The sequence below is a fragment of the Daucus carota genome, chromosome 9 (genome assembly GCF_001625215.2).
Source record: "Daucus carota subsp. sativus chromosome 9, DH1 v3.0, whole genome shotgun sequence".
In the NCBI taxonomy this organism is placed as follows: domain Eukaryota; kingdom Viridiplantae; phylum Streptophyta; class Magnoliopsida; order Apiales; family Apiaceae; genus Daucus; species Daucus carota.
Window position 1 is genome coordinate 41,146,081 of NC_030389.2, and position 12,908 is coordinate 41,158,988.

The following is a 12,908-nucleotide window of genomic DNA, read 5'->3' on the forward strand; positions in this document are numbered from 1 at the left end:
AAAAGTGCATGCAGCATGGGCATGAACAAGAGGGAAAAAAAGAGTTAAGGGGAGCCTCTAAATGGCCATTTGGCTCTCCACGTTGCAATACTATTGTTAAAGTGCAGTGTCACGAGACCCCTGAATGAGTGAACTGTGAAGTGCCCACAAATTTTGGAACTGCACGACGTGGACAATGTAGTAGCCAAAAGAGAGTGGCCAGATGAATCTGAGGCCTGGAATGTAAAGTGTCATCTGTGTCCTGAATGAGCAGAAGCTTGCAGTTGCATTCATCAACTATCTTGTGAGTGAAAATATAGAAAAGATAAAAAAAAAAAAGGGATTATTTCGACCGATCAAATTGGTCAAATTTAATTATTTTCAACCGAAAATGGTCACTTTTGAATAGTTTTGACCAATCCATAAGTTGGATCAACATTTTAAACCAGATTTAGGTTGAAATTATCCCCCATAAAAAATAACGGTAAAAATAATATTTTTTTTAGTATTTTGTCAGTTAATTTTTACTCAAAAAACTGTTTAGAACTGTTCAGCTATTTAAATATTGGTGGCGTGTCTCTGATGATGGATTAATATGATTTTTGACCCGTAAAACTGAATTTTATAGATATTGGTGGCGTATCTTTGATCAATTAATTTGATTTTTGACCCGTAAAACTTAAAACTAAACTAAACTCACTTCTAAAATTAACCAACATCATTGTCTGACTATCTTATCATTTTCTTATCAAAATACAAAAGAAACTAAACTAAACTCACTTCCAAAAATTAATATAAATATATCATTCCATCACAAAGAGATTAAAAATAATTACAAAAAAAAAACAAATCTGAGAAGCACTGACCCATTAATTATTAGCATCAACACTCCTGATCTGAGATGCAATTATAACGGGAAGAAGAGAGAAAATGAGGTGGTGCAATGTGGCTGGATTGATACGCCTGATTTCATTCTTGAGCTTCGTACCATTTTTATCATCACTTTCGATTTCAGTAGAAAACATCGAATGCGTGTACGAGTACGCTCTCTATGAAGGTGATAACATCACCGGTAACTTTGTCGTCCTCGATCACGACATTTTCTGGAGCTCAGATCACCCCGGCATAGACTTCATTGTGAGCTTCTGTTATTTTCATTTTGTTCTCGGATATTTTCATTTTGTTTTGCATGTGCATGTGTGACAAGCCAATGTGAATGAATTGTGTTACATTATAGATTCTTTGATGATCATATGAATTTGCTTCTGATTGATCATTCAATTTAGTTATTAGAAGGCGAAATTGATGTATCAGATATTTAAGTAGTTAGGAGGAAGGCTTAGTGCTTCTGTTCGATGGAAGGATGAAAATTACGAATATAGAATAATTTTGATATTATTTTTTAGGTAAATATTTTTGAAATCAATCCGTTTATCTGTTTATACTAGACTTCGAAGTTACCAATTTTAGAGTTTCTTCTCAAATCGCATCATAGAAAAATTGTAGGTAGCTTAATGCTTGGAAGTGGGTCGGAGTAAATCTACCCGAAACCAACTAGAAAGTGATCAATTACTCTGTAAGATTATTGCAAATTTTTTAGCAGTGTGATAAAATTAGTGTGAATCCTAACTAGTTTAGATATCTGAATCCTTGTAAAGAAATGTACCTTAAATTATTTGTTTAGAATTGTATTGGAGCCTTATCAGTAAACTCCAATGCAGTAGTGAAACTAGTGCTGCAGTTTAGATCTGAACCCAAATATAGAACTGATGAACCCAGTGAGTTGAATATAAGTGATTTTTTTTATCACACCGACGAATCAAAGTTGCTACTATCCATGCCAAGGATCGTAATGGAGTCCTATTTTAATTTTAGCAAGAAACAACTTTTTATGAAAAGTATTGATGTCTAAGTTTTATTTTAGCAATGTTTATGGCTATTTAGCATCAGCTTTCATTTTTCTCTTAAGACAGTTTTAGTGTCACATAGACCGCCCCTTGAGTGGATTGAGGCAGCTTTTTTTTTTTTTTTTGCTAAATAGATTGAGGCAGCTTTGATATTTCTCTTAGACACTTTAGTGTCACACAGATGCTCTTGAGTGGATCAAGCAATTGCTCGCCACTCAGAATACTTCGGTTGTGTTTATACATTTATCTGATGTCTTCAGATTATTAGTTTGAAAGAAATGCAGGTAGAGGTGGCAATATGGATGGAAAACCATTAAACCAATCCAAACCAAACCAAAATTGTGAATTTGGATCCATTTGAAATCACATTTAGAAAAATGGATTTGGTTTGGTTTCTAGTCTCACATTTCTCACAAAATATGATTCTAACCACATTTGGTCTCATTTTTAAGATTTCTTATAATTCTCCACACACACAATTATGTTCCTTTTCTTTTCTTTCTTTCTTTTTGTTAATTATCACACATGCATACCCCATGATTCGAACTCATGACCTTACTTGGAGAAGCCAAGAGCTTAAACCACTCCATCAACTTACACACTCACACACACTTTTGTTATATTTAGTATTCATTATATTGTGATTTGAGTGTATTAACTTTTGTTCATTATATAATACTTATTTTTACTTACTAAACTAGTTACCCATAATTCAAACTAAAACCATAACCACATTTATTAATATATGGTTTGGAAATGGTTTTGGTTCATCTATCCAAACCAAATCCATTTTATAAGAACCAAACCCAAACCAAAACCACATTTTGCCACCTCTAAATGCAGGGTCAGTGCGTATTATTTGCATATCTCAAGTTTTGCAATATCTGCAGGTGACTTCTCCTGGCGGTAATACTATTCACGCTATAAATGGCACATCTGGAGACAAATTTCACTTCAAAGCACCCCGAAGTGGACTTTACAAATTTTGTTTTCACAATCCTTACTCAACGCCGGAGACCATTTCCTTCTACATACATGTTGGCCATATCCCCAATGATCAGGACCTTGCTAAAGATGGTTTGTCACAATTTGACAGAACACTTGTGTCAATTACATATATTAGTGGACTAATCGTCTTTAAGTCTATTATTAGATAATTTCATTCATTATTTAAGTTTCCACTACTAAAACAATGTATATGAATTATTTTTATATTTTTATATTTTTGTATTTGAGTACCGAATTTGTGGAAAGACTCAGAAACTCTAACTTTAGTTTGTTAATATTTATTCTGCTGCAGAGCATGTGGATCCAATAAATGTTAAAATCGCTCAGTTAAGGGAAGCATTAGAAGCAGTCGTAGTGGAGCAGAAGTACTTGAGAGCAAGGGATATTCGTCAGCGCAATAGTAAGCCCTATTGCCTAATTCCTCTCCCTAATAAGATTGGCTTAAGAACTAGTTTCATATATAACGAAACTATAATTCTAATTTCATATATGCCTCATACCTGTAAACCTCTTTTCCATATATTCTGCTGCGAACATGATGACTAAGTGTGTATGTGTGGTGTAATGATGTGAAGTCCTGCTGTCACAATACTTCTTAGAACACTGAGATTTACTGGGTACATGGCTGCACCAACAACGACAAACTTTTAAATTTTCTGAATTCTGGAGTTATCTATACTATTGACCTGCAGCATTTATCACTTCTAATGATAATTTACGTTTTGTTATAGGCACTTTGCTATATTAAACTGGTTACGAATTTCGCTGTTTCACATCTGCTGGACATGATACTAACATTACATGACCATGACTTTTGCTTTCTATGAGTAATTCCTTGCATCATCTGTTTTTACATTGAACTCTATAATTATGTGAACATAAAAGTGTAGCACATGCTGCCTGGTAATTAGATCAGTATGTCAAAGGAATGAAATATGGGATCACTCTACTTTTCTGAGACAGAAGCATAATCCGTGTTCCTAATCTCTTTATGTTGTCAAAAAATAATGCTAAGACTCGTACGTTCTTACCAACACAGAGTAACCCGACCCATCCTCAATTCTATTGCTCCATATATCCACAAATCTTATCGACTACTCTGCTACAGTCCATCAAATAATCTCAATCGCCTATCCTTCTATCTTTGCGTTATAAATTTCATTGATTTTTAATTTTATTCACAACTCATCTAATTTCAACCTCTATCCATTTACCCTCCCAAATGCCGCACAAAAAAAGAATTATACAGCAATCGAAGATTATAATTTTGATAATATTTGCAGTCAGTAAAAGATTGTAGTTGTTGCTAGTATGTAGCATGATGTCTTGAACCGTATTTGAAATCCAACTTGTACGCCAATAAAAAGTTTATTACTGATACCAATCGTTATATATGCCAGTAAATTAGGCTAATGTTCTTAAGACATTATCACAATTAATACCAAAATTTGTATTGCAGTTAATGAGAGCACAAGGAGCAGAGTAATATTTTACACAATTACAGAGTACATTTTGCTGGCGCTTGCAAGTGCACTTCAAGTCGTGTATATCCGTCGTCTGTTCAGCACGTCAGTAGCATACAATCGGGTTTAATGAGGCACAATTCTAGGTTCTTACCACAGGAAATGTACTGACTGATATAGCAAGTGCCTTGATGAAGTTAGCAGCAGAATCCTTTCTTATTGCATGGTTCCATAATTTTTTTGTTGATCTTTTTCATCTGTAGCAGACTTCATTAAGCTACTGTCTCATATACAGAAATGAAAAGAGTTGCTACCAAAATTTTGAGTAGAACAATATGTAAATTATCAACTCAGCTGTTTTGAAATTTTTGATGTTGAGCGGCAGATCTATATTTTTTAGTGAGAAATCAAGCAAATATTAAAAAAAATGTGTGTATGTTTTCAAATTTTCTAGAACACTTCTATAATTTATAAAAAGGATTTTCTATGGTGTGCCCAAGGGCACACAATAGTCTCTAACTCCAATAAAAATAGCTCCTTTTGATTGGTGGATGAATAATAAATGATAATGGCCTCCCTGCATTCACATCAACTCCACCAATCAGAATAGGCCATTTTTATAGAATTTAGTGATTATTGTGTGCCCTTGACACACATTAGAAAGACCGTTTATAAAATTTGAATGGTAAAAAAATGTTGATTCTTTCTGGGGAATAGATCCTTGATGCCAGATGAGATTCAAATGAATAGCCCTAACATGCAACAGAAATGTGCAGTTGTGTGTAGAATTTTGTGAAATTTTTATCTTGAGAATCCAAGTTCGAAAGCGCCGCGAGTGTCTTATTCTTTGGTGATGATATCAATATTAAAAATTCTGAAAATGTCAGAATACAAAAACATAAGACCCGTGGGAAGAAAGTTACCCCTTGAGTTCTCCAAATCACGTTTGTACTTCTCAATTTATGGATCTATTTTGAAATAAACACGCATATTAAGAAAAGTTGGTTAGATAGGAGTATAATTTTATCTCATGTATCATTAATTAGTGCTAAGTGGGAATATAGTTGAGTTTCAAAGAAAATCACAATAAATATAGAGATTTAGTGCATTGATAAATGAGAATAATGTTGAGTTTCAAAAAAGTCACAATTAATATGTAGATAATATTGAAAAAAGAGAGGGACAAATATTTTGGGACAATTTTTTTTTTCCGAAAGAGACCTATAATTTGAGACGGAGGGAGTATATACGAATGTCCTCTGTAAATAGCTTATTTATGTGCGTGTTTTTCCCTGAAAATCAAATCACAAAAGAGCCCCTTGGAGCTAAATACGGCTATTTGGCACGAATTTTATTATGTATATGAAATATGATTTTATAATTTATTTTTTAAATTATCTTTTTTTAATAAAAATTTAATAAATAATTTTTTGTTAGAAAACCAAATAAAAAATCGTATTTTAGAGAACTATTAAAACGCGTGTCGATTCCTTGCGTATATACAACTGAGGGAGAAAATATGGTGATAAGAGAAAGATGAATAATCTTGCAACAAATATCTATACTATACTATAATAAACCAACATGGGTATAATTTGTAGTCCAAGGTTTTAGTTATATTTTTTGGTTTGGTACTCTCCTTTTGGTACTACAAGTCTACAAATGTGGAGTCAATTAGTATTATAAAGAGTTTCAAATACTAAAAACACTCATAACAATACATTATCATATAATATCTCATTAAAAAAATTATAATGAGTATAAATAAAATTAAAAATATACAATTTTTAATATCTTTTTTTAACAAGATTCTTCATATAATTCTTTTTAACTTTAACGTGTTATATTTCAATATAACCATTAAACAACCCTTTCTAACTCTAATCTTAAAAATTATTGTTGTCAAAAAAACCAAGATTACAAAATTACGTTGAAATTTGATTGATTAGATTACTGAATCTTTCAAAGGTATTACACAATCGGCTATGTTTGGAAAAGATTAGAATTTTCTGAATTTTTTTATTTTTAAATCTATGTGTACTAAATTCGGATTAAATGTTATAAAATCCTAATATATATATATATATATATATATATATATATATATATATATATTAGGGTTTGTCCATTTATAAGCAATCTGGAGAAAATATAGTCAGTTGAATAATATAATATAATTAAAATTTAATCTATTAATACTAAAATACTAATAAAATGATGTTAAAATTTAAATTATAAATAATAAATTACGAATTATATACCCGCCCGTACTTCGTAGGGGTGAAAGGCTAGTAAAGGGTAAAATAGGAACACAATATTGTCCCAGAACCTTCCATCAAATCATCTACCAGCCCAAGAGTCCAAGACCATCTTTTCTGTGTTCATCTCCCACCTATACATACACAAAACGATATTTACATACATTCATCTGAACTTATAATATAACAAAATGCTAGCCGTTTTTGATAAATCTGTAGCAAAAAGCCCTGAGGCTTTACAAAATGCCCAATCTGAATCAGTTAGTGCACTCAAAGATGGCTTCTTGGCCCACCATTTTTCCTCTGTGAAGCCTGGTTCTGTCACTATTAATCTTGGGGCTGCTGGTGTTCTGGCCTACTCCATGGATAAACAAAGCCCTTTTCTTCCCAGGTATTTTCTTATCCTTTTTGCTCTTTTCTTGATCTGTTCTTCAAGTGTGTGTGTGTGTGTGTGTTTTGTTGGGTTTATTTGGAATAGTAATGAATTTTGTTCTTTTGATATTTATTACTATCATTTATGATTAGCTTATTTGAAGCTATAGTTTTGATGATATAAGATCATATTGCATATATGAAGGTATGTGTAGTGGGTTTTTGGGATTGTTGTGTCTAATGATTTTGTTTGTTATGAGATTGTTAATTTTTCTGTTTGTTTGTTGGGAAAATTTTGTGGGAGTGAAGGTTTTCGTACAGAGAATCTCAGTTGTTACTCTGTCTTCTTCTATCTGTTTTGTGAACAAAATCCAAATAGTCATTAGTCATGTTAAAAAAAAATATTGGATTTATATTCATAGTCCCTCTTTCGGTAACTGAGAAGTGATACATCCTTTCGTTTTGGTAATTGGTAAGTTATGGTGTGCCAACAACAATGTCTATTTAGCTAATTGCTGAGGGGATTCTGGTGGCAGGAGGGAGGGAGAAAGTGACTAGAGAAACGATATGAATAAATCATTGACAATAGACCATTTGGATATCCGCTAGGTGAGGGGTGTAAACAAATCACAAAAGGAAAATAATAATTGTCAAACACAAATATATAATCACAAAGGCATCTCTCTCTCTCCCTCCCCCCCCCCCTCGGCCCCTCCCGGTCCCGCTCCCGCTCCCGCTCCCGCTAGGTGAGGGAGGAAATTTTTTGATTCTAATCCAGAGAATCAAATGTATTACCAACATCCCACATCCTGGATAAGTAGCGGCTGAAAAATTGTTTAATTTGAACGAAATTAAACATAACTAATTTGTATACACAAATAAATATAAAATAATAAATAACCCCGTGTTCTGCATCACTAGAGTTAGGCTGACTTGCGATGGCCTTTCTGATAAAATTGTGATACACTGATTTTGTGATTTAAAAGAAAGTGAAAGATTTAGTTTTTTTAAACTTGTTCCCGCCCGAGTGAAATTTTTAGAAGATAAGGAAAAGAAACTTAAAGATTTGGGAAGAAATTACTTATACTTTTTTTTCCCAAAAAATTCCTTCCTACTTTTGGATAGTTCTGGGGAGAAGAAAATAACTAATTTTCTAATTCCTTGCTTTTCTCTTTTTCCTAAACTTGGGAAAATATAAGTGCTTGTTGGTTGATGACCTCTACACGCTATTGTCAGTCAGGAATGAAAATGATCTTTGTGAGTAAAGAACTTAAAAGGTTCAATAAATAACTTAGTAGGTTCCATCCTACTCAAGTGCTAATCTTCCCTGTGACTGTGCTTCATATTTTTAGGCAGCGTTTACTAGAATAAGGTGGGAATGGAATGATTATCCCATCAATGTGTTCGATTTTTAATAAAATTTGAAGGGAATTGTTGTCATTCTAATTTTTTTTAGTTACACCTGATTACAGTGGGAATAACTTGGAATCTTGTATTAAATTTTTGTTACTTAATGTTAAATGGTATAATTTTATAATCTCACAATCTGTAATCCACAATTTATTTTTTTTGATAATATACAAGTATTTTGTGCAAAATTAAGAAGCTGGTATATAGTCGTAGTTTGGATTTTTGCATGAGCCTTTATCAAAATTAATTTATTATTCGAATTATTAATTTTAAACCTAAAGATGGTTGGAATTTATGTGTAATGTTATAAAGTCATTTTTTATGAAATAATATTTGTTATTTATGATTATATATCATATAAAACCAAAAGTAACTAGTTAAATTCTAAAGAATCAGAAATTATTCATATATAAGTATATAATATATTTATTAAATTAACATTTTTATGTACAAGTACACAACATATTTATTCTAAGTAATTATTACCAAGTTGGCAAAAAACACAAAATAAAAGAAATCTTAAAAAGAGAGTTCTTAAGAAGGTGATGCTGAAAGCATTTTTGATGTTGGTCTACAAATTAGGCAGCTGAAGTGATTGAATGAATCTATCCTGCGTGTGTCTGGAGGAATTTATATTATCTTGTTCAAGGTAGGAATAACGTGGGATTGGATCCTTCTATTCTCCTGGATCAACTAAACAACCTTTTTAAAAAAAAAACAAAAAAAATCCCTCAGACTCAATTCATTCCGTTAAAAATTCATTACATTTCGTTCATGTGAACACCACCTTACTGCCTGCCTAATGATGTTCCTGTGAGTGTACTTGTGATCTGATTATCTTATTCTTTAGATAACTTTGCTATAAGAACATTTATGGTCAGCAATTGTCTACCAGAGAATAAATCATAGTAGCCTATGTACCTTGTGAATAAGTATTTTTTTTTATTTTTATGATGAATAACTTTCCTTTACAATTTGCTGTTTTAGATCATTTGCTGTGACGGATGATATATTCTGTGTGTTTCAAGGCCACATTGAAAATGTTGCACATCTTAAGCAACAGTATGGATTGGGCAAGAATGCAAATGAAGTGATCATTGTTCTAGAGGCTTACAGGACTTTAAGGGATAGAGGTCCTTATCCTGTAGATCAGGTCTTGAGAGATTTTCATGGAAAATTTGCATTTGTTCTCTATGACGGGTCTTCAAAATCTGCATTTGTCGCTGCTGTGAGTTTATTTTCTCTTCCTTGTATATATTTACAATTTGATATATTTCTTCTCTTTGTTCTTGCTGATATGCTTCTTGCACTCTTGGCATTGTTGAAAGAAGGTTGTATGTAGTTCAGTGTTTAAGTGTACTATTGGTCATTTTATGCAACGTAGGATGCTGATGGAAGTGTGCCCTTCTTTTGGGGTACTGATTCTGAAGGAGATCTTGTTATCTCGGATGATGTTGATGTTATAAGCAAGAGCTGCAAGAAGTCATTTGCACCATTTCCAAAAGGTATCATCTTTTCTTTTATAGGCGACCTTTATGATTATCTGTTTGCTTGGATATAGAATCTGTGCTTCAGGGTTCTTTCTGTCCATTTCTTAGATTGTTGTTTGGCAGAAACAACCTCTCTACTCTCTTCTTACTTAGTTGTAGCCTGTTTAGCTTTTACATATGTAAATTTAATGAGGTGTAAGAATAATATGGACTTGTGTATTCAAGTTCTTTGTGCTTGAGATCTGCTATTAAAAGTTTCAGAGAACAATATATTGGATCTTTAAATGCAGCATCAGCTACTTTCTCATCCATATTACCTAAGTATTGAAATTGTTCCAGTTTTGCTAGTTGTTTATTTCACACAGAAACTTCCACGTCACTGTAAATTGTATTTCTTAATCTTTATGTACTTTCATCAGGATGTTTCTTCACAACCTCTGGGGGCTTAAGGAGTTTTGAGCACCCTATGAATGAATTGAAGCCAATGCCAAGAGTAGACAGCTCAGGGGAGGTTTGCGGTGCAACCTTCAAGGTGGATGCAGAGTCCCGAAAGGAAACTGGAATGCCTAGAGTTGGAAGTGCTGCTAATTGGTCCCAACATTACTGAACAAAAATACCTTTAACATTGTAGCAAGTCCTTGGATATCATTAGTGGGCCTTGCTGAGTCTTCCACACTTGTTCTTCATATTCATATCATGATTGCTCATGGTTTACTGGTAATGAACTTCTCTCTCTGTATGGTTGAGTAAACTTGGACCTGTGATACAGCCATGAATGTGGTGCTTACCATTTCATATAATACAGCACATTATAATTCTCAGGAGCTGTGAAATAATAGTACTATCAAGATTAGCTTGTCACTAGACAAGAAATGCTTGTACGATACCGCCATCCTTTTTTCTTTTGTGATGTTAATTTTACATGCATTGTTCGTTTTCAATACTTGAATGCCCCCTTGGGAGGAAATTTTTTGTCTAGTTGTATTAGTGCCTAAAGTTGACTATGTTGTCTGGCTGAAAAGATTATAATAAAATCATCTTTGGTGTACATGAAATAAATTGAACAAAAATAAAGGTAAGAGATGTAAAACGAAATAGAATGCAAGGTTTGTGAAGTAAACAGGGAGAAAGGAGAAATATTCATTTTGAAGTACTTCCCTATATTTATTCTTTATTGTGGCCAAGTTGGGGATAAAGTAGAGTAGCAAGCAATGAACTCTTGGTGCTTATTTGGTTAAATTAATATTTAATTCTAACAAAAAATGCTAGATATTTAAAATTATAGGCAGTGAGAAAATTGTTTGATGATTAGTGTAGGAATTTAAATTTATGAGAATACTTTCATAACAATTGCTCTCTCGATGACACATCTTCATATTGGAGGCCGGAGGGTAATGGTTAGAACTTAGAAGAATCGATTATAAGGTTTTTTTACTTACAATAAGAAGATGGTCGATAGAATGAAATTGCTCCCTTATTTTAGTCATATACTAATTGAAAGTGGTTGTCGTTTTCATAATATGTTTATTCTTGAAATATATTTAGCTAGGGTGACTTTCTGCACTAAAACTATATAGAGTATATTTCATTAAATGTGTAACAACTGAATTGATCGAATTTGAATATAAATACATGTAACTTATTTGCTACTGACGTGCTAGACTCGTCCCATTAACTTCTGCGGCCTAAAATGAAAAATCATATGCAATCATCACTCCAATCATAGACGACGCTAATCAACACTTCATCCCACACTAATCATCACTTTTATCAATCTGTGACAAATTATACATAGGATTCATCAATTCATATAGAATTCCTTTCTCTTCGATGCTTTATCAACATAAGAGATAAAAGTAAAGAAAACTGAGTGGATGTTTGGCAAACAGGGCTTCTGGGCTTAAAAGTCTGAGGGGGTGTTTGGGAAGAGCTTAAAAGTCCCGCTTCTGGAATATAAGTTAGAAGCACTTATTCGTACCGTTTGTGTAAGAAGTCAAGAAGCACTTATAAAAAGTTAGAAATGCTAGTTTTTGTTTCAGGACTTCTGCTTATTTGCCAAACACTTTAACCACTTATAAGTCTTAATTTACTTCTAACTTCTTCTTCACTTCTTTACTTTAAGCAAAAAGCACTTATTTTAACCTTACCCAAACGCCCACTGAAAGTCGACTTCTACTTTTTTTTTCCTGTGCGTTTGGCTAATGTTTGGAAGTACTTAAAAAAAGTAAAAGAAGTCGAGAAAAGAATCTAGGAAATGGGGCTTTTTTTTCAGGACACAACTTCGGCTTCTTTCAGCTTACTCCCCTTTGCTTCCTGCTTTTGTTTATTTATTTTTTCATGCGGTTACTTTCCAAATATTTAAATGTGACACATTTTATGTAGCGTTTGGCAATTTAAGAGAAGTACTTAAAAGCTTCGAAAAAAAAGCTAAGAAACCTAGTTTTTTTTTTGGGTTTGGAACTTATTATAACAAAATAAGTCACGAGTATCCAAACATTTTTAATAACTTATAAATTCAAACCAACTTTTCACTTATAATTCAATTCTTTACTTTAGGCAATAAGTTACTTCTTTTAATTCAGCCAAACGATCCCAATATTTTCACGCACAGTACAAATAAACTATTTCTAACTCATAAAAGAAAAATCTGAGTTTAAAACCCCAATCAAACACCACCATAGATATATAGGATATATAATCATGTGGCGAAGAGTCCTTGTCAAAACCTTGTTTTTGTTGATGTAATTATTATGGAGGAAGGAGGCAGATAAGAGGTCTATTCCTCCCGTCGTCCTCAGGTTTCTCTAGGGATACTAACCAATGAACAAGAAACTTCAAATGCATAACAAATATGTACATATAGCATATACATAGACTGTTCGTTTGAATTGAATTTATTGCTTTGAGATGCAGACTTGCCGAGAGAGTAAATAATTTTTGAAATTGCTTTTAGAAGCGTTTTTTCGATTTGGTAATTTGCAAGTGACAGTTCTGTTGTTATGTGGTACTACTTAATATAAC

At 32.7% G+C, this 12,908-nt stretch overlaps 2 protein-coding genes across 2 annotated transcripts; both read left to right on the forward strand.

Moving 5' to 3' along the window:
- The first annotated feature begins 816 nt into the window (after positions 1-816).
- On the forward strand, positions 817-4,683 carry LOC108201645 (transmembrane emp24 domain-containing protein p24beta3). Its single transcript, XM_017369931.2, has 4 exons — positions 817-1,116; positions 2,777-2,963; positions 3,187-3,294; positions 4,354-4,683. The coding sequence occupies exons 1-4, from the start codon at positions 910-912 to the stop codon at positions 4,485-4,487; spliced, it is 636 nt and encodes a 211-aa protein (XP_017225420.1). The 5' UTR covers positions 817-909; the 3' UTR covers positions 4,488-4,683.
- A 2,017-nt stretch (positions 4,684-6,700) lies between these two features.
- On the forward strand, positions 6,701-10,828 carry LOC108200628 (stem-specific protein TSJT1). Its single transcript, XM_017368845.2, has 4 exons — positions 6,701-7,006; positions 9,385-9,625; positions 9,782-9,902; positions 10,307-10,828. The coding sequence occupies exons 1-4, from the start codon at positions 6,807-6,809 to the stop codon at positions 10,492-10,494; spliced, it is 750 nt and encodes a 249-aa protein (XP_017224334.1). The 5' UTR covers positions 6,701-6,806; the 3' UTR covers positions 10,495-10,828.
- Positions 10,829-12,908: the final 2,080 nt, after the last annotated feature.